Raw genomic sequence first — 21992 nt, forward strand, 5'->3', positions numbered from 1 at the left:
TAGAATGCTAATAGTAACCAGAGTTGTAGCTTCTGAAATGATACATTTAATGATATTGTTGTGAAAACATCTCCATTAACGTGTATAAACATATAAATATAATTATTCCACGGTTCTTTTCTCTGTGACGTGACAGGAACTACACGGGGAAGAAGCTGCAGGACAACGTTCAGTGTGAGATCTTCCAGACCATCTACGAGGAGGCCATGGAGGCTTATAAACACGAGATCGTTCACCAGCTTCCCAGCAACACACCAGAGGACATGGAGCAGAACCTGGACCAGATAGTACAGTGGACCGAGCAGTGGATCAAGGACAACAACTAGAACTCTCAACATCCAACAACCAGAACGATTAACATCCAACCAGGGCCGGCCCTCGCTTTTTTGGTGCCCTAGGCGAAATTACTTAATGCCCCCCCCTTCGGGACATCCACGGCTATGTAAAAAATCACAACAGTTTAATACGTACAAATATAAACTTTCACGTAAAAACAAAATCAGAGCTGTGTAATGAGAATAATATTCAAATTAAAAAAAGAAAGGTTTTCAAGTAATAAATACTTATCTGGAACAACAAAAGTATAATACGATAAAAAACATTTCAAGAAAAAAGGTTTTCTAGTAATAAATGCTTCACTGAAACATCTCAACAACAGGGGCCAGCTTTAGGCCCTTGAATGAATAAAAATAGATACAGATTTTTTTCCACAAGTCTATACACAGTGTGTACACATTATTTATTTTAAATATCAACACAAAACAATGCAATTCTGTGACACCATTGGAAAAAAAATACAACCCATTTTCAAATGTAGAATAAGGCACAATAATACATTATAACACCTACAGGTATAGTGCAAATGTTTCAAGGGAATAATAACAAAAATGGTGCAAAATAATCTACTTTCCTGTATGGTTTGACTAGTCAGTAACACAAATCTAAAACCAAAGAATACAATAGAATTATATAGACTTAAAGCTAGGGTAAGTAATTTTCTCCAGATACACTTTTTAAGTTTTTGGTTGAAATTGTCTTTATGTCCTGACAGAAATTAAAATCTTATGTTCTCTGAAAAAGGAACAAAGAAAATCTGTAGCAGCTGTAAACCTGTAATAACTTCAACCAATGGAAAAAACAAACCTTTTTTTTTTTTAAACCAATCACGTCTCCGTCTCCCTGCTCGTTCTAGACCCCTCACATGCACGAGCGCACACTGAAAGCGCGTCACCGCTGACAGAGTTAAAACAGAGTTTTTGGTCATATTTTTTAACACATATAATGATAAAGTTTGTTTACTTACTGCTGAATGAGACAACGTTTCTACACAATACAAGTGATGAGCTGAGCTCCTCTTCTGCAGCAGCTGTGAGCATGCATGTGAGTGAGACGGGAGCACAGAGAGGAGGGACGAGGAGGGTTAAGGCGGAGCCATCAGGGAGGCTACATTCAAAATCATGCTAGCTTTTGAAAATCGCCTACCCTACATTTAAAATAAATATAAATATAGGCAGAAGATTATCAGGTATAGTGGTGCCTGTGTTGCCTGTCAGGAAGGCCGGCCCTGCATCCAACAACAACGACTAGAACTCTCAACATTCAACAACAACTAGAACTCTCAACATCCAACAACAACGACTAGAACTCTCAACATCCAACAACAACGACTAGAACTCTCAACATCCAACAACAACTAGAACTCTCAACATCCAACAACAACGACTAGAACTCTCAACATCCAACAATAAATAGAACTCTCAACATCCAACAATAACACCAACTCTTTCAATATATTCAGTTTGAAACAGTTTCCACAATTGTTTAAGGCAGTGGCTATCCGTAGGGTTGCCGTATCAATATTCCAACATTCTATTCGTACGCAGCGCCCCTATTTGGTCAGTTTAGGTCGTGTGACTAAGACTAAACCTGACCCTAAAAATTGTTGCAATGTAGGGTTATAACCTCACCCTAAAACGCTACGTATGTGTACTTCGGTAACCGTACCAATAGCACCAGGGGTTGTCCATACAGCAACCGTACAAATAGACACTTTCATTGTTTAATGAAGACTTGGTTTGTTTGTTTTCTAATATGTTCAATTTTTATGGAGTTTCTCTAGTACAGTGTACATTTTAGACATTCTCAGGGTGAGGTATCGAGTATCAGGAAAACCTCTGTCATTTATCAGACCAAACAGACTCGTGACTCAGCAAAACCTCCATCAAATCAAACGGTTAAGTTATTTCAACGTTTCATTTAACTTTGTATTTATTAATCAAACAATACGTTCATATATCTTAACTTTCAAAAAAATAAAAGGAAAGAACAGTTTTCAACTTACTTTGTCGTGTACTTTTGGTTCCTTCAAAATAAAACGCCTTAAGGCCTGAGGCCGTTAAGTCTGATGACTTATTTTGAAACCTGAGGCCGTCTCATTCTACGGCGCTTGTTTTGAAGTGAGGCAGTCAGGTTTTGCTGAGTCATGAGTCCGTTTGTTCTAATAAATAATGTTTTTTTGATACCTGTCCTAAATGTACACCGTGAATAAAAGTTTAAAATATGTCCCACATGTTTAATTTCCACCTATTTTTTACATTTTGCATGATTTAAATGTTATTTCAACTGAAATAAATGAACGTTGTCCACATGCATATATTATCATATTTCATTAAAAATGATCAAATTTGAGGCGCCGTGTTTGACCCTAGAGAATCTTTTTAAAAATCTAAAAAAAAATATATATTTTTTTTTTTTTTTACCTCAAAAGGAACAATATTTCACCCAGGGAGGAAAAAGTGTTATTTTTTGTTTTTTTTAGCCACCCTAGTGATCATGTCCTCAAAGACGATGAAAAATAGAAATTGTAGGTTATTCGTGACATGGACCTCATTGTAATGGCAGCAGTGTTCTAAGGGGGTGTGGCCTCTTTCAGCAGGATAACACCTGACCACAAAGCAGTAATGTTTGAATAACAACCAGTTCTCGGATCGCATTTCAATCCACCTTCATGTGGGATAAACTGGACAAACGAGTCGGATCCTTGAGATTCCCAAGACGTAACATTCAGGAGTACAAGGAGACACGGTGGTTTTGGCATCAGAAGAAGAACACAGTTTAAAGTGTTTTTGTTTTTTTTCCAGCAAGTTGATTTTGTCATTTTCTTTGAAATATTATGTTGATGTTTCATTTATTCAGACAACTTTTTTCAGGACGTTTTCTTTGAAGTTTACTTTGATCTGACATTATTTCAACTGCCAACTGTCAGTCTTGCCTACTGATTGCTTTGATGCTTTCCTTAGAAAACACCTCGTAAGGATACATCAAAGCAATCAGTAGATGCCTCTGAGGAAGACTGACAGTTGGCAGTCAAAACATGTCAGGAGATCAAAGTAAATTTCCTAAAAAAAAAGAAGTCTGAATAAATGTAACCTCAACATATCTTTTTTTTTTTTTTTTCCATTACAATAGCAAATACAATTTGAATTGCATAAAAAAATACTTTTCTGTTGTATCTAAATTAAAATAATGCTGGTGATGTTTGTTCCTTTCATGATGACGTGTGTTTTTTTAAACACGTCAGCAGGTCAGGGAAGTGTCACCTGAACATTGTGGGAAATATCAGGATGTTTCACTAACCAATGCAATAAAAAATAAGCTCCACCCACAAATACTACAACAGGGATAATTACTGGTAAAATAAACAGGACGGCATATTTCTGCAGTGGAAAATAGGCTGACAGACAGCTGGATTTGACAAGGATCTCATAACAGGTGATAATTTCACACTTAGCTACACTTACATTCATATGATGTCAGTGTAGCTACAGAAGTAAGTTTACTGTGCAGTAGATGAGAGATAATGTTAGAAGGCAGATGTTAGAAGTTTTACTTCTTTCTGCACCTTTTCATTCATCTTTTCTTTTTTCAATGTGGAGGAGAAATAAATTTGTTTGAATGTTTTAAATGAAATAAATGAGTAATTTTATGGAGGTCGTGTTGTCTCAATTATTTGGTACAAAATTTAAAAAAACAGCATTTTCAATTAAGAAAAATCATCATCAAATCCATTAACACATTTTCAAAGAAAAAAAAGTGTTCAAATGCAAATAAAAATTTGAAACAAAAAAAAATTGCATTCAAACTATTTTTGTTCTTTAAAAAAAATACATATATATATATATATATCGTATTTTTCAGACTATAGGGCGCACCGAATTATAAGGTGCACTCGCAATGAATGGGTCTGACTGGGTCTATTTTCATTCATAAGGCGCACCGGTTTGTTATTATTATTATTATTATTATTAAGACGCGTTAGGCGAAACAAAATAGTCAGATAAGTCAAACTTTTTTCAACTCATTAACAATAACTCTGAACAATGTTCAGGTTTAACACATAAAATATAGAACATTACACTCACTGAAGCCTAACCTGAAGACATCAGGAGGAAGATGCTGAACTCATGTTCTCCACAGTTGCTGAACCACGTTGCTGAAGTTACAGCTGATTAGATCATGGCTTTGTTTCAGCCTCGGGGGAAACAAGAAGATACCATGTCCCTCCCTGAGGAGACCATGTTCCTCCATGAGGAGACCATGTCACTCTCTCAGCAGTCAGCAGTGAAGGTGGAGAACCTAAACCCAGAGCAGCTTTGAGATTAACATTTTAAAAACTTTAAAATATTAACCATAAAATTAAGGGACCTGTGAAAATAAATTACCAACATTTGTCATCTTTTTACGTTGTGAGGTCATGTTAGAAGGTCTGAAAAGTAACGAGTTAATTTTTAAAATGTAAGGTGTAGAAAATACAGATATTTGTTAAACAAAGTCACCAAAAAATCAAAAAATACTCAAGTAAAGTACAGATACCAGGAAAAACTACTTACGTATACAGTATGTACTTCATTATTTGTCACCTCTATGGAAAGAAAAAAAAAATCACAAAGGAAAGTCATAATTATGAGAAAGAAAGTCATAATTATGAGATAGAAAGTCATAATTATGAGAAAGAAAGTCATAATTATGAGTTAGTAAAGTCATAATTATGAGAAAGAAAGTCAGAATTATGAGTTAGTAAAGTCATAATTATGAGTTAGTAAAGTCATAATTATGAGAAAGAAAGTTACGAGATAGAAAGTCATAATCATGAGATAGAAAGTCATAATTATGAGATAGAAACATTTATGGTTTCTATCTGTACCAATGGCACTGACCAGAAGTCTCTATTTGTTTCCTTCAGCCACATCAGTTTGAACCTTTCCAGAGCTTCTTTTCATTTGTATTCTTTCTATGATGAGTTTACTCAGCAAACAAAGTATTTGATCATTTTTAAAGCCCAGTCTAAAGTAGTTAGTCTTTAATAGTTTTATCAGCGTCAGCTACTCACCACGTGAGCTGCTGTAAATGTGTTAAAGTATCTCATAATTATGACTTTACGTGATCATTTTTTGTGTTTTTTTGTGTGGCGGAAACGGGCTTCCATCCAACTGTGATTATAACTGCATAATAAAAAATAAAATAAAATCTTTAGTTGTTGTATTTCTGTCTGTTGTCCACCAGGGGGAGTCCTAGTCCTCACTACAACCTGATCCTAATCCGGAGAAGCAGCAACACGTCAACGCGGCTCGTGAGAGTCGGAAGTGGTGCAGTTCTACAGCTGCTGATACACATGGAGTGAACAGGGACACAATGGGTACGTGGTTCTTTACATTCTACTCATTCATGTCTGTATCTGTGTCTGTTACTGACCCACACACCGCGGTTCGGTTACACCGCGGTTCTGTCTCTGTGAGGCTCATTTTATTGTCGGTGTTACATCACAAATGATCAGATGTTAATAATCCAGGTGTGTCACACACTCTGAAAACTTTATTTAGTAATGGCTGGTTGATCTGTGAACCAATCTATTGATGATACAGTCACTGGGTTCTAATGGTTCTAATGGTTCTAATAAGTGATTAGATTACACATCATTGATTATATTCAGCAGAAGTGTAATAGTACTGATATATAACTCAAGTACAAGTAAATCATACATAAAATACTCATGTACAAGTAAAAAGCAGCTGAATTAAATAGAACTCAAAGTATTAGTTACAAGTTTCTTTCACCCTCCATGTTTATTATTGGTAATAAACCTTGGTACGGGTCCCTTACATACAGTAAATATCTCATTTAGAAACTTAAAGAACGACACAATCCACCACAATTGGACAATTATTTTTTATATAAAATAACACAAAATAATTCAATTTATAATAAATAAATCCTCAGGCTATAAGTATAGATACTGTACATTTATTCTAAAACTGAGAAAATAACCTCCATTTAAAGACAGGGTAGGTAATTTTTGTAAACTTGCATGATTTTTAAAGCATCCTCCAAGTACTGCACTTTTACCCGCCCCCTTCCCTCTGTGCTCCCTCCAAAGCCACGCCCCTCACACGCATGCACGAGCACAGCTGCTTCAATAGCATAGCTCTCATGTCTCATTCAGCAGTAAGTAAACACTAAACTTTATCATTATATATGTTAAAAAATGTGACTAAAAACTGTCATCGGTGACGCGCTTTAAGTGTAAGCTAGTGCACGCAAGCGGTCGAGAAGAAACAGGGAGACGTGGTTGGTTAAAAAAAAAAAACGTTTATTTTTTGTCATCAGCTGCTACAGATGATGGATTTTATTTGTTCCTTTTCTCAGAGCACTTAAGATCTTAATTTCTGTCAGAACATGAAGACAATTTTAACCAAAAAGTTCAAGTGTATCTGGAGGAAATTACCTACCCTACCTTTAATGCCGTTTTGGTGCCGTGCATTACGTTTAATCTGATTGGGCGGCTATGATGTGATGTATTAGATTTAATCTAATTGGGCGGCTATGATGTGATGTATTAGATTTAATCTGATTGGGCGGCTATGATGTGATATATTTTATTGTCTTCTTTTCATTTAATTCTAAAATTCTTCAATCATAAGTTTACGTGGAAATTAACAGGTCATTTTCTACGACTTTGAAACTCTGAGAATGTATCACTTCAGCTTTGAGTGAATTAAGTATTTAAGTGTCAATCTTTATCGTCTTCAGGGTTCTCACAGCGTAGGAGGATCAGGTGGTGCACGAGTGTCTCAGGGGGATCCTGTTTGTAATGGACAGTGATTATGGGTTGCACACAGGCAAGATTGGGGGCAGCTATGTGGCTGCAGGGGTCCTCAGGTAAAGACAGGAGCATCCGAGCAGATGGCCTGTATTAAATAGATGATGCTGCTGATGTGTGTGATTAAAAAGAGTTTAAACAACACGTGCACGCCTGGAAGTCCAAGTGTGTAACAATTATTACGACGGTATCGATTAAGAAAGGAAACAACAGAAAATCTCCCCACGCTGCTGAAAACGCACTGTAGGGGGCGACACCGCACCGTAGGGGATACACATGACAACGTTGGGGGTTCCTACGCTCAACAGCGCTGGAGAGAGAGAACCCTGGTTTTAGAACAGTTTAAGAGCAGCCAATGGGAAAAGACAGTTGAACGTGATGAGCCTACACCTGTGTGTGTGTGTGTGTGTGTGTGTGTGTGTGTGTGTGTGTGTGTGTGTGTCCTACAGGGACCTGCAATCATGCCACAGCCCAGAATGATGCTGGTGGTGACGGGGGACGACTTTGGTTACTGTCCCAGGAGGAACCAGGGCATCGTGGATTGTTTCCAGGCTGGAGGAATCTCCAACGTGTCTCTACTGGTCAACGCCTCCGCGGCCAAAGAAGCTGCTGACCTGGCCAAGAGGTATGTTACGCTCAGCCTAGGAGCCACTGAACGGCACATGAACACGTCATCCTCCACCAGCCTCAAGCAGCACGCCAACACATCTGTTTCAAACTGGGCTATTTATTTGAGCCACATAAGAAAAATAATAAGTACCAAACTGGGTTACGCAGAACCCACAAATAAAAGAACATAACTTTCCAAGCCAACTGGGCCTAGCTGAACAAAACGTATCACCGTTTCGGTCTCGCTGTAAAGCTGTCAAAGGGCAGAAAGAAGTGCTGCGTGCTGGTTGGAGCATGGGTATAGGATGACCCGCCCTCTGAACCACCTCTGGCCACACCATACGTCATCTGGGTCTTTTTGTAGCCGCCCTCCACCGAAGCTCAGCCAATCCGAAGTGGACCCGTTATTCTCAGACCACGTAGGTTGGGCTGTTGATAGAGAGACACACCCCCCCCAGCGCACAACACAGAAACACAAGTAACACACAAACAAACTGAAAGATGACAACAGTCGTAACACCCCCTTCCCTAAGAATTAAACACTCCCGAAGAGTTTAATTTAAAGAGGATCGAGAAAGAGCATCAGCCAACACATTTTCTGTGCCCTTCTTATGAAGAATGTTGACATTAAAATCTTGTAAAAGAAGGGACCACCGCATAAGGCGTTGGTTTGAATTCCTCATCCGCGAAAGGAAAACGAGGGGGTTGTGGTCGGTATTCTTTGGGCACCACTACCTGATGAACCGCCTGTAATTCATCAGCTTCAGGACTCCACTTCCTCATCAGAACACCATCTTCAAAGAAGAACACAGGAAACGTGTTTACACCAGCTGATGCAGAAGACAAACAAGATGTTAATGTTTTATCATTTCTTTGAGCAGTTATTAACATCTCACGGGTCACATTTAATGTTAACTCAGCATCACTGGGGAATAAACATAGTTCATTTTTACTTTTTATCTCGTTTTCAGATTTTACAATATTTTCAAAAATGTTGGATTTCACATTTTCATCAACAGTAGTCATGAACGAATCAGACAAATCTACAACGTCACACAGTTTACGAGCCTGTGCGCGCGTAACGGCGCACACAGGGAACAGAGATGGCACAGAGGGGTCAGCAGGAGCGGCCATGGACGAGACGGGGATCGGATCATCGGCAACCACTGGGGAGGGAAACACATTTCCACCAGCTAAATCATTCCCTAGGATAAACGAAACGCCACTAACGGGCAACCGTGGACACACGGCCACTTTGACAGGTCCTGACACTAACGGTGACTGCAGATGCACCATGTGCAGTGGGACTCTCATCACAGTCATCCCGATGCCCCACATTAACACATCAGCATCACACGAAGTTTCATCCGACAGGGGTAGGACGTCACGCAACATTACGGACTGATAGGCAGCCGTATCCCGTAGGATGTTAATAGGTGCCTTTTCTTTTTCTTCACCAGTCACAGAAACAAAGCCCTGCGTAACAAAAGGCTCAAAACGAGAATCCACGTCTAACATTGCAGCTTTCGGAGGCGCAGAAAATAACTCAGGTGAAGACACAGTCTTAATCAAACACATACCCGCAGGTTTACTTGGTTTGGACGGCTCTTTCTTTCTTAAACTCGGACACACAGCAATCAAGTGACCTGGCTCTTTGCAGTAAAAACACTCACGGCTGTCCTGCGCACCCGTGGGAACAGTTTTACGAGCGAGCCTCGGTGACCTATTTCTATTTCTAAGTTCATACACATTATTTTGACAGCGCGACGATTGCATTGGAAACACACTCTTATGTGTCAAAATAAATTCATCCGCTAACACAGCAGCTTTTGTAACAGAGGACACTTTTTGTTCGTTCAAATAAATCACGATGCGCTCAGGCAAACACTTTTTAAATTCTTCAATCAAAATTAACTCACGCATTTCCTCCAAGGAGTTAATTTTACATGCTTGACACCACTTGTCAAACAACACGCTTTTCTCACGGCAAAATTCCACGTACGTCTGATTGGTATTTTTTTCTCTATTCCTAAATCTCTGTCTATAAGCTTCAGGGACAAGCTCATAGGCACACAGCACAGCTTTCTTTAACGTCTCATAATCTAAACTCTGCTCAATAGACAAACTGGCACAGACATCCTGTGCTTTCCCCACTAGTTTGCACTGCAGTAGTAGCGACCAAAATTCTGTGGGCCAATTTAGCGCAGCAGCTATGCGCTCAAAAGCACTAAAATAAGAGTCGACCTCCGACTCACGAAACTGAGGAACTAAGGCAATGTGCTTACTCATGTCAAAGCTAGCCGCGGAAGCAGACGCACTGTGACTGGGGACGGGCGTGCCGGGAGGCGGGCTCCGCTCCAGTTCTAGGACGCGGAGACGAAGATGCATTGTCTGCACCTCCAACTCACGGTTTCTCCCCTCTGCCTCTCTGATTGCTAGGGTTAGGCGGAGATCCTCTGCAGTCATGCCTGTCAGAGAACCAGCGGCCGATTTGCGATCTCCATCAAGGACTCCACTGGCACCCTGCGGCTCCAATGCGTCTTTCTGAAGTGCTGCGGCCTCACTCTCACCCCCTCTAGCATGCAGCACACCGGCGTCCACCAGCTGTCGACCCAGCACTCTCTGCATGTCTGCTTTGCGGATATTAGCAGACACATTTAATCTGAACTGATTTGCAATCATTAACAACTCATTTTTTTTACATTTCTCAAAGGTATCCCAAGAAGGATTATCACAAAAATCTTCTACAGAAAAATCTGCCATCTCCCACCTTTTTTCCTCCCACACAAAAGAGAAAAAATACACCAATCAGAGAAAAATATACACCGCAACACTACTGCCTCAAAAATCGCGAAAAAAAACAAATTCCGTTGGACAAGCCCCCAATTCATGTTACGCTCAGCCTAGGAGCCACTGAACGGCACATGAACACGTCATCCTCCACCAGCCTCAAGCAGCACGCCAACACATCTGTTTCAAACTGGGCTATTTATTTGAGCCACATAAGAAAAATAATAAGTACCAAACTGGGTTACGCAGAACCCACAAATAAAAGAACATAACTTTCCAAGCCAACTGGGCCAAGCTGAACAAAACGTATCACCGTTTCGGTCTCGCTGTAAAGCTGTCAAAGGGCAGAAGGAAGTGCTGCGTGCTGGTTGGAGCATGGGTATAGGATGACCCGCCCTCTGAACCACCTCTGGCCACACCATACGTCATCTGGGTCTTTTTGTAGCCGCCCTCCACCGAAGCTCAGCCAATCCGAAGTGGACCCGTTATTCTCAGACCACGTAGGTTGGGCTGTTGATAGAGAGACACACCCCCCCCAGCGCACAACACAGAAACACAAGTAACACACAAACAAACTGAAAGACGACAACAGTCGTAACAGGTAGAAGAAACGTAAAAGTGTCTACTTAGTGTCCCAGACTTCACCACTGCTACAGTACATGTGTGAATAAACACACCGAGGCTCGTCATTAACAGAGCAGAGCTAAAGCTGTAACGTGTGTGTGCATCATCATCATCATCATCATCATCGTCATCAGCTGCTGCTTTATAATAAGTGAAACATTGATCATTTCTGAATGCAGGAATGTATGAAGTTAAGAAAATTTGGTATTAACTCATTCACTGCCACCAATTTTAGAGCATTTTGACTGATTTTTTTAAGACCAACAGAATATTTTGTACTATGACAATCTGAAACCAGATTCTGAAAGATTAAACTCTCTACTTTCATCAGAGTCTTTTTTTTGTTTCTAGCTTGTTTCGTTCTTCCGTAATCATCAGTTGAATAGAGGCAAGTTTCACCCAAATCTCCAGTTTGTGACAAAAAGTTGAGAAAAACGTCTTTTTCTGAAAAAATGTATTTGTGACTTTGAAGCAATTTTTTTTTTGCTTTAGTGACACCTCAACATTAGTTTCCTTCTATAAAACTACAAAAACAACACTGAGACCAGGCTTTTGATGGCATAATTATTATTATTTTACTATCTATGTCAGATAGTAAAATAAAAAGTTGCTTCCCTCCACACGTAACTTTATTGATCGACTTCTCTCACGATCGCGACACTCTCAGTCGTCAACTTAGTTCCACACATGCTCTGCTCTAGTGTGCGCTGCTGTTAGCGTCACCATCAACTCTCGTAGCGCCATTTTTTTGTCTCGTAAACTCTTTTCCTCTTCCTCTGAGCTCTGCTCATTATGGCTAACTACTGCCACCTACATGGCACCAGTTGGTCACTACATCATAGTACAAACCTGATATTCATGAGATAACTCCGTCACACTGTCTCCTAGCAACCCCCGTCAAAAACACATTTGAGGTATTTTTTTTATTTTTTTTGGCGGTGAGTGAGTTAATATGAGGAAAAAATGTGTCCAGTCCTCACACTGTAATAATAATAATAATAATTTGTTTATCAACAAAGACGTTTCAAATGAAAAGTGCGTTTATCCATTTCACAGATTTCAGTGACATTTACAAGCATTAGGAAAACTCCATCCATCCATCCATCCATCTTCTTCCGCTTAGCCGTTCTGGGTCGCGGGGGCAGCATCCTCAGTAGGGAGGCCCAGACTTCCCTCTCCCCGGCCACTTCCTCCAGCTCTTCCGGGGGGACCCCGAGACGTTCCCAGGCCAGCCGAGAGACATAGTCTCTCCAGCGTGTCCTGGGTCTTCCCCGGTGCCTCCTTCCGGAGGGACGTGCCCTGAACGCCTCACTAGGGAGGCGTTCAGGGGGCATCCTAATTAGGTGCCCGAGCCACCTCATCTGGCTCTTCTCGATGCGGAGGAGCAGCGACTCTACTTTGAGCCCCTCCCGAATGACTGAGCTTCTCACCCTATCTCTAAGGGAGAGCCCAGCCACCCTACGGAGGAAACTCATTTTGGCCGCTTGTACCCGTGATCTTGTTCTTTCGGTCATGACCCAAAGCTCATGACCATAGGTGAGGGTTGGAACGTAGACCGACCTGTAAATAGAGAGCTTCTCTTTTTGGCTCAGCTCCCTTTTTACAATGACGGACCGGTGCAGACTCCGCATCACTGCAGACGCCGCACCAATCCGCCTGTCGATCTCTCGCTCCATCCTTCCCTCACTCGTGAACAAGACCCCGAGGTACTTGAACTCCTCCACCTGGGGGAGAACCTCATCTCCAACCTGGAGAAGGCACTCCACCTTTTTCCGGTCGAGAACCATGGACTCGGATTTGGAGGTGCTTCAACTCTCACTGGATCGGTTCGCAGCCGAGTGTGAAGCGGCCGGAATGAGGAAAACTCCATGTTCCATGATTTCTAGACAGCCCCAAAATAATGACATTATGTCCCAGTCCACCTCCTTTGCTTCAGAATGCCTTAATTCACAGACCAACGCACTTTTGGTTGATTTACGTGTGGTGGGCGTGTCAGGATCCTGGACCGGAGCGTAACTGCAGGCACATGAAAAAAACGCTTAAGTCCAGACGGGAGAATATGGCCCTGGTGAACCTATGAGCTCCTGACCAGTAGTAGGGGGTCTCAGTGGATTTATTGAAGGAAAACCCAAAATGTGCAGGTATTAGTAATAATGTGACCTTTTTTTAAATCCATTTTATTGACAGGGTCCCCACGGTTATGAAATTCCTGGAAAAGTTATGGAATTTGAAAAACTGATTTTCCAGCCTTGAAAAATCATGGAGTATTTTAACTGTTTTGGAAAAGTTTTGGAAATATATTCTGTTTTATTTTAATGTTTAAAATATGTTAATCCCCAGTGATGTTAAGCGTTATCTTAAAGTGAAAGTGCTGCATATTTTGAGCGGGAATCACGATATCTCACAATTTCACGCAAATTCACTCTCCGCCTCATTTTTAAAACAGTGCACACTCTCGGTAAGATCACCTCAGCTGACGTACGCTACAAACCAGGAAATGCATACGCAAAAAAAGATCTTAGCGCTTCAGAACTAAGTCACGGAAATTTTGTAAAAAGTTTTGGATTTTTTTTTTGGAAAAGTTACAAAAATCCTTGTGAAAAAAGTGTGGGAACCCTGTATTTAGTTTTAATAATCAGGTTAGATCTGTTCTGAATATGTTTCTGTGTATTCAGCTTAGGTTTGTTTAATACTTTATTTTCAGTCACATGTTGCTGCTGCTCCACTAATCTGTTCAGATTATCTACATGAGCTCAGACCTGATGTTAGCGTACGATCACGTCACTATTGATAAATACTGAAGTTTGTGTGAATTTGGTTGAACACTTAGATCTGAACTTATCAACGGTTGATAAATGAGGGCCAATGTGTATATTGTGATCAATCAGATATTCTTCTCTTTCCCAGACACAACATTCCCATTGGTCTCCATGCCAACCTATCAGAGGGCAGGCCTGTGTGCAGGAGCCTCCAGCAGGGCTCCACCCTCATTAACCAGCATGGATTCTTCCACGGGAAGATGGGCTTCAGACAGGCCTTAGAGAGAGGTCAGCTGAGCATGAAACAGGTGAGCACCATCGCACGCCTCCATTCCACCTCCAGTGAGACACTGTGTGTGTCCTGCTGCTGTCAGTTTGTCCATAAACCAGTCTGTGTGGTTCTCACTAGCTGAGAAATGTACATGTCAAACTAATGTTCCAGGTGGAGGTGGAGCTAACAGCCCAGGTGCGACTGTTTATGGATCTGACGGGACATCTTCCTCAGCACATGGACGGACATCAGCATGTTCACGTACTACCAGGTAACAGCTAGCTTCACCTCATTAACAACAACTAGCTTCACCTCATTAACAACAGCTAGCTTCACCTCATTAACAACAACTAGCTTCACCTCATTAACAACAACTAGCTTCGCCTCATTAACAACAGCTAGCTTCACCTCATTAACAACAGCTAGCTTCGCCTCATTAACAACAACTAGCTTCACCTCATTAACAACAACTAGCTTCACCTCATTAACAACTAGCTTCACCTCATTACCAACAGCTAGCTTCACCTCATTACCAACAGCTAGCGTCACCTCATTAACAACAGCTAGCTTCACCTCATTAACAACAGCTAGCTTCACCTCATTAACAACAACTAGCTTCACCTCATTAACAACAGCTAGCTTCGCCTCATTAACAACAGCTAGCTTCGCCTCATTAACAACAACTAGCTTCGCCTCATTAACAACAGCTAGCTTCACCTCATTAACAACAGCTAGCTTCGCCTCATTAACAACAGCTAGCTTCGCCTCATTAACAACAACTAGCTTCACCTCATTAACAACAACTAGCTTCACCTCATTAACAACTAGCTTCACCTCATTACCAACAGCTAGCTTCACCTCATTACCAACAGCTAGCGTCACCTCATTAACAACAGCTAGCTTCACCTCATTAACAACAACTAGCTTCACCTCATTAACAACTAGCTTCACCTCATTAACAACTAGCTTCACCTCATTAACAACTAGCTTCACCTCATTAACAACAACTAGCTTCACCTCATTAACAACAGCTAGCTTCACCTCATTACCAACAGCTAGCTTCACCTCATTACCAACAGCTAGCGTCACCTCATTACCAACAGCTAGCGTCACCTCATTACCAACAGCTAGCGTCACCTCATTAACAACAACTAGCTTCACCTCATTAACAACAACTAGCTTCACCTCATTAACAACAACTAGCTTCACCTCCTCATTAACAACAGCTAGCTTCACCTCCTCATTAACAACAGCTAGCTTCACCTCATTAACAACAGGTAGCTTCACCTCATTAACAACAGCTAGCTTCACCTCATTAACAACAGCTAGCTCATTAACTACAGCTAGCTTCACCTCATTAGCTACAGCTAGCTTCACCTCATTAACAACAGCTAGCGCATTAGCTTCAGCTAGCTTCACCTCATTAACATCAGCTAGCTCAGTAGCTACAGCTAGCTTCACCTCATTAACAACAGCTAGCTTCACCTCATTAACAGCTAGCTCATTAGCTACAGCTAGCTTCACCTCATTAACAACAGCTACGTATGTGTAGAACTACGTAGAACTGTAACATGGTTCCCCGTTTACAATTACAAAGTCAATTATAATTCAATCACGATTACGACAGCAACAGATTTTAAAAATTGCAATTACGACATAATTGTAATTAATCATGAATTATGCGATTACAATTCTAATTGACCCCAACCCTGTTCAGAATCAGAATCAACTTTATTGGCCAAGGGTGTATGAATACACACGAGGAATTTCTTTTGGTGACCTGTGCTCTCTCAGATAGTATAACTAATATATAAATAATAACAATCAACTAGAATAAAGAAAAATAAATAAAATAAATAAAAAAGAAGTATAAACATAAATATAAGAGTAGTTAGACTAATATGTGCAAACTAAATAAAAATAACAACATAATAATAATAGTAATAATAATAATAATGAAATAAAATAAAAATACAATAATAATAATAATAAGATAATAGTGCAGTAGTGCATTGATGAGTAGTGCAGGTGAACATTTAAATGAAAAAATTATGTCCATGAACATTTCACAGTGACAGGTTGTTCCAGGGTTGATATGTTTAGTTCCAGGTTATTTCACAGTAACAGAAACAGGTCTGACACTCTTTGACTGTTTAGTGTTGATCAGAGTGACAGCCTGGGGGAAGAAACTGTTTTTATGGCGGGTAGTTTTGGCGTACAGTGATCTGTAGCGTCTGCCGGAGGGGAGGAGTTTAAACAGATTGTGTCCAGGGTGGGAGGGGTCTGCAGTGATGCTACCTGCCCGTTGCAGACATTAGGATTAAACAAAACTAAATAATTTCACCACTAGTGGGCAGAATATTATACAGTATTAGAAGTTATGAGGTTATCATGAACCTACGATGTTACAGACGTTACAAGTGTCCATGGTCTCGTGAACAACAACAGAACAACCTTTGCTTACGTCATCAACGCTTCCTTGTTGTCTTTGGAACAGTTGTTGATCTAAGGCAGGACGACACGGACTCTTCTACAGGATGTAAATACTGTCAGTGTTCACTCTGACAAACATTAGTGAATGAAAAATTAAAAACACAGTGACTACAGTGGAAACTAGAATATAATTAGAGCAGCGAGTCCAGTGGTTCTCAAACGTTTTTGGCTCGAGTCCCTCTTTCTCTTATTTCTGAATTTTTTTCACTTGTCTTCTGAGCGGCGAGAGGAAGAAAGTAGTCCTCGCTCACGCAGAAAATCAGAGAATTTGGTCATTCTCACTAGTTACAAAAAATATATGTAATTAAGACTAAAAATAAATATATAAATAACAGACAAAAAAAGATAACCATATGATGAAATAAAATTGTGATTTGTATTTATTTTTTTATTCCAGTGGTCCTAATCCTCTTCCCTACATTAGCTATGGAAACATTACATAATTCCCAAAGTTTTCTTGTTTGACAGATAAAGACACGCCCCAACTGATGATTGCCAGAAATGTATTTTCCTGTTTCTTCAGACAATTTTGGTTTCATACATGAAAACTAAAGCAGGAAGCAATAGAATACAGTATATCAGACATGGGCAACTGACAGGTTAATTTCATGCAGCCGCCAAAATAAATGTACAAAATGACAGAAAAATACACAAAACAAAAGCAAGAATACATTACAAAAAATACAAAGAATTGCAAGATTGCAGGAAAATACAGTAAATTACAAGAGGAAACAGAAAATACTGCAATAATACAAAAAAAATCAACAAAAACAGTAAAACGCAAAATTACACAAAATCACAATAAAAGTACACCAAAACACAAGGAAAACCACAAAAAATGACTGTGCAAACCCACATCACTAACAAACAAGCAAAACAACAACAGAAACACAAAAATTACTCTAAAAAACGCAAAATGACACACACACATACACAATCGGAAAATACACAAAAGCACAACAGAAATGCACAAAATGCTTCACAATGAGCAAGACAACAACAAACATACACAGAATGAGAGAAAAACACACAAAATGACTTTAAAAACTCTGTTCTTTCCTGTATTAATGCTCAGATCACTCATTATTCTAATGCTAACATCAATGTTGACACTAATCAGCATAAAACATACCGTGTGCTCCTTCTGTGCAAACATTGAGGAGTGGTTCGATGTCCATGACTCAGCAAACTCTTCTGAGCCCTTTTCCCAATCAACACACCTGCGTGTGCTATTCATTAAATTACCACCAGGGGTCAGTAACGCCTCAGTCAAATCAAAAATAGTGGATTTTAGTTATTTTACTACTTAAATGAACAATATTACAAAGAAATATATTTCCTGCAACAGCCACACATAACATTAAGTAAAGTTATTACTACTCAGTATGATGTCATCAGGGGAGTGTCTTGGTGAAACCACTGCAGAGTGATGATGATGATGATGATGTGTGTGTCCTACAGAGGTGAGGGAGGTGTTTGCTCAGGTCCTGTCATCGTTCAGGATCCCCTTCACCCGTGTTCCAGTGGAGCTGGGTCTCCACAGCTGCTCATGGCTCCCTGCCGTCCTCCAGAGGTTCTACTCCCAGGTGGAGAGAGACGCCCTGGACTCCATCCCCGTCTTTAAACGCCACGGCATCAGGTGGGTGCACCCTATACTTTATTATTGATCAAACATCAGCGTACGTCTGTCAAGCATGTTTTTAGGGCGGGGCTACCGGACTCGCTACGCCCTCACTTTGTTGTTGTTGTTGTTGTTGTTGTTGTTATGTACACTATTTACAATCACTACTGCTCTGTTATTCGTGAACGGATCAGGCTGAAATGTGGTCGCTATAATCTATAGATGTGTACGCATCCACTCTCACAGCCTGATTTTGGATTTGGGGCTCCAAAAGAAAATAAAAAAAGAAAGTTGATTTCTCATGTCTTTGCCAGTCAAATATTACAACGGAACCAAATCATTGGCACATACCATTATATAAATAAGGCCTATTACCTCGTACGTGTCACGGTGGCGCCAGGGGCCCCTGGGGGCCCCATTTTTTAAATGACTACTCCTCTGTTAGTTCTTGTTAGATCAGACTGCAGTTTGGTATGAATATTATATGAATGAATATGATGAGATGCTCTGAGCCTTGTTTTTGAAATAGGGCCCACCCACCATTTCCCCTAATTTCAAAATGTATGGGAACATAGTCGTGTGATATGTCGTTTCAAAGGTAATTCAACATAGATTATTGTTAGATGATGCTTTGCACAATTCAATTGGGGGCCAGAAGGACCCACCCCCTTTTTTTTCGGCAATTTAAAGTCATTTTCTCATTTATTTGTGCGTCAAATATTGCGACCGCGATATTGACCGTGATCCCAAAATCATTGACACATACCAATATATGAATGGGGCCCATTACTCCGTATGTGCCACGGGGACACCAGGGACTGAATTCTCGGGAACGTGGTACGGTGTATTCGACGCCGAGACGTTCCGTGGGCCCGGCTGTAGTTTATCCGAACTTGTTGAAAATGACGATAAAGACATAGTGCATGCGTCATATTAATAAATCAAAGTTTATTTGTTAGAGTTAAAGGTTTAAATTGCTGTTCCAAAGCTCTAATGTCTCTTAGAGATTGTGCAGAGAACATTCTTTATTGGGCAGCATATGAACAACGACATTTCACAATGATTCTTTGTACCGTAGTCTTCTAATAATCACTGAACTTGTGAAATGATAAAACAGCTGATGTATTATTATGGACGAGAACCTGAAAGATGTAAATATAATGAATTTATGTTCGGAACGTTGAAGTGTTTCCAGTGTTTTAAGTACATTTTAAAGAACAAGGGATTAAGAAACAGAGCTCTTTTCATTTTAAATTGTTTTATTTTCCTTTGAAGCAAAACTAAATTCATACACATTCCTGTGTTTGGTTTATTTTATGATGTAAAATAAACAAAACTTTATCAAATAAAATAACACTTCCAAAGGACAATTGTTGAACCCTGGTGGTCTCATTCAAAAATAAAATAAATAATAAACAATGATTCACTACTTTAGATAAATAAACCTGTAATAAACTGCGTCCGAATATTGCTTTCCTATCTCCTTTCCTTTCTCCTTTCCTATCTCCTTTCCTATCCACTTTTTTTAACCCTCGGAAGTGTTTAAGTGGCGGCCATGATAAGGAGCGTTCCAATTCTCTTTGAGCTAAGGAAAGGAGGCTCAATGCTTCCTTTATAACCTCCTTTAGCCTAGGAAACACTGATACATCCTTAACCAAAGGAGACCACATAAGGCTTACCCACAATTCATTGCGGCAACACAATTTAAAGGGACCCACTCATCAGAGTGTTCATGGAAACTCAAAGACTGAAAACAGACTTTGTGGTTCAAGAAAAATGGATCAGAGACATTTTTAGCCACATTATGTTTTATTCAACATCTTTTATTCAGGTTGTCCGTGTGTATGTCTACAACATTATGTAGGACTAAATCTTGCATAAATGTAACATTTTCAAAAATACTGCTTATTTTGGATAAAAGTGGAAGGTGAGTGTGAGCAACCATTCTCAATGTGACGTTGTTTAGTTTCACTTTAGTTCCTCGTAGCCTGGTAACCTCTTTTCCTTTGATTTACATTCAAACCTTGTGATATTTGAGATAATATCAGCGTTAGAGGCACAGGAGAAAGTGTTTACTAACCTTTATCACTGTAGGATTATTACATCATCTAGTGGAAGTGCTTCTAACTCCTTTAGGAAGTCTCCTAACACCTTTCCTTAACCCTGTGACGCCATCCACGGGGTTAAAGAAAAGTGGATAGGAAAGGAGATAGGAGGGACTATACAGCCCCACAATGGGCGGAGCCTATATACCACCGGTATATATTGCACCGTGGATGGTGTACTGAACGGCATGCCTAGTACATCTAGGTCATATAGATGTCTGTGTGTGTGCAGGTGGCCCAGCGTGTACCTCGGATTGAGCACCATGGGTCAGAACATGTCCGTATCCAGCCTCCAGAGGGCCCTCAGCCTGGCCCTCAGCCTGGCCCTGGCCACGGGGCCCTCCTGTACCCCCACCAGTGCAGATTCGGGGTCCTCCCACCCCGAGGTGGTCACCGCAGAGCTGATGGTTCACCCTGGGTACCCCAGTCAGCCCCAGCAGGGGGGCTGTGGGGAGGGGCCTGATGACTTCTCTCAGTCTGTGGACAGACAGCACGAACTGAGCGTGCTCAGTGACCCCCGGGTTCTGACCCTCTACAACCAGCTCAGGGTCCAGCTGTGTGCCTTTAAAGACCTGTGACACACACACACAGAACCAACACACGCACACACACTTACACACACACGCACAGAACCAGCACAGAACCAGCAACGCGCGCACACACACACACACACACACACACACACACACACACAGAACCAACACACGCACACACACGCACAGAACCAGCACAGAACCAGCACGTACGCACACACAAACACACACACAGAACCAGCACACACAGAACCAACACACGCGCACACACACACACACACACACACACACAGAACCAACACACGCACTCACACTTACACACACACACACACCCGCACAGAACCAGCATACACAGAACCCGCACACGCACACGCACACACACACACGCACACGCACACGCACACGCACACGCACACACACACACACACACAGAACCAACACACACAGAACCAAGACACGCACACACACTTACACACACACCCGCACAGAACCAGCATACACACACACACACATACACACACGCACGCACGCACACAGAACCAGCACACGCACACACACACAGAACCAGCATACACACACACACACACATACACACACACACGCACACACACAACCAGCAAACACTGCCAGCCACAACAAAGTGTTGTGTTTAACTGAAGGAGCTTCTGCGAAATTTTAGAACGTCAAACGTCAAACTTGCCATTTAATCTTATTTGATCTTATTTGATCTTATTTGATCTTATTAATATCATATCTGGGTTTTTAATAAGAGGTGATTTTGTTCCAGTTGAAGTCTCAAATTGTTTATGAATGTTTCTCTCATTCTTTTAATTCTCAGCTTTTCTAATTCCTTTGTTTAAAGTTGATCTTTATCATTTGATGAATTGTTCTCTAGACCAGTGGTTCTCAAATGGGGGTACGTGTACCCCTAGACAGAGTGGCAATACAGGGGGTACTTTAGAGAGAGAAAGAGAAGAAAATTAACAAATAAAGTGTCAGTGTTGGTCCAACCCCAGGTGTGATATGACCAG

General features: G+C 40.8%; 3 protein-coding genes across 3 annotated transcripts in view; all 3 read left to right on the top strand.

Moving 5' to 3' along the window:
• The window catches only part of ak6 (adenylate kinase 6), a 6174-nt gene extending 5658 nt beyond the window's left edge, over positions 1-516 (top strand). Inside the window, exon 5 of the mRNA XM_028456678.1 lies at positions 137-516. Coding sequence (XP_028312479.1) covers positions 137-326 — 190 coding nt within the window. The 3' untranslated portion in view covers positions 327-516. The remainder of the gene's footprint in view (positions 1-136) is intronic.
• A 5075-nt stretch (positions 517-5591) lies between these two features.
• ydjc (YdjC chitooligosaccharide deacetylase homolog) lies at positions 5592-21052 on the top strand. The gene is made up of 6 exons (XM_028456675.1): positions 5592-5695; positions 7606-7781; positions 14087-14246; positions 14381-14480; positions 18164-18341; positions 20661-21052. The coding sequence occupies exons 2-6, from the start codon at positions 7618-7620 to the stop codon at positions 21004-21006; spliced, it is 948 nt and encodes a 315-aa protein (XP_028312476.1). The 5' UTR covers positions 5592-5695; positions 7606-7617; the 3' UTR covers positions 21007-21052.
• On the top strand, positions 7791-11438 carry LOC114469305 (uncharacterized). The gene is made up of 3 exons (XM_028456676.1): positions 7791-9141; positions 9226-9315; positions 10205-11438. Exons 1-3 carry the CDS (start codon positions 8757-8759, stop codon positions 10342-10344), a joined length of 615 nt encoding a protein of 204 aa, XP_028312477.1. The 5' UTR covers positions 7791-8756; the 3' UTR covers positions 10345-11438.
• Positions 21053-21992: the final 940 nt, after the last annotated feature.

This window comes from Gouania willdenowi, chromosome 9, assembly GCF_900634775.1.
Source record: "Gouania willdenowi chromosome 9, fGouWil2.1, whole genome shotgun sequence".
Classification (NCBI taxonomy): Eukaryota; Metazoa; Chordata; class Actinopteri; order Blenniiformes; family Gobiesocidae; genus Gouania; species Gouania willdenowi.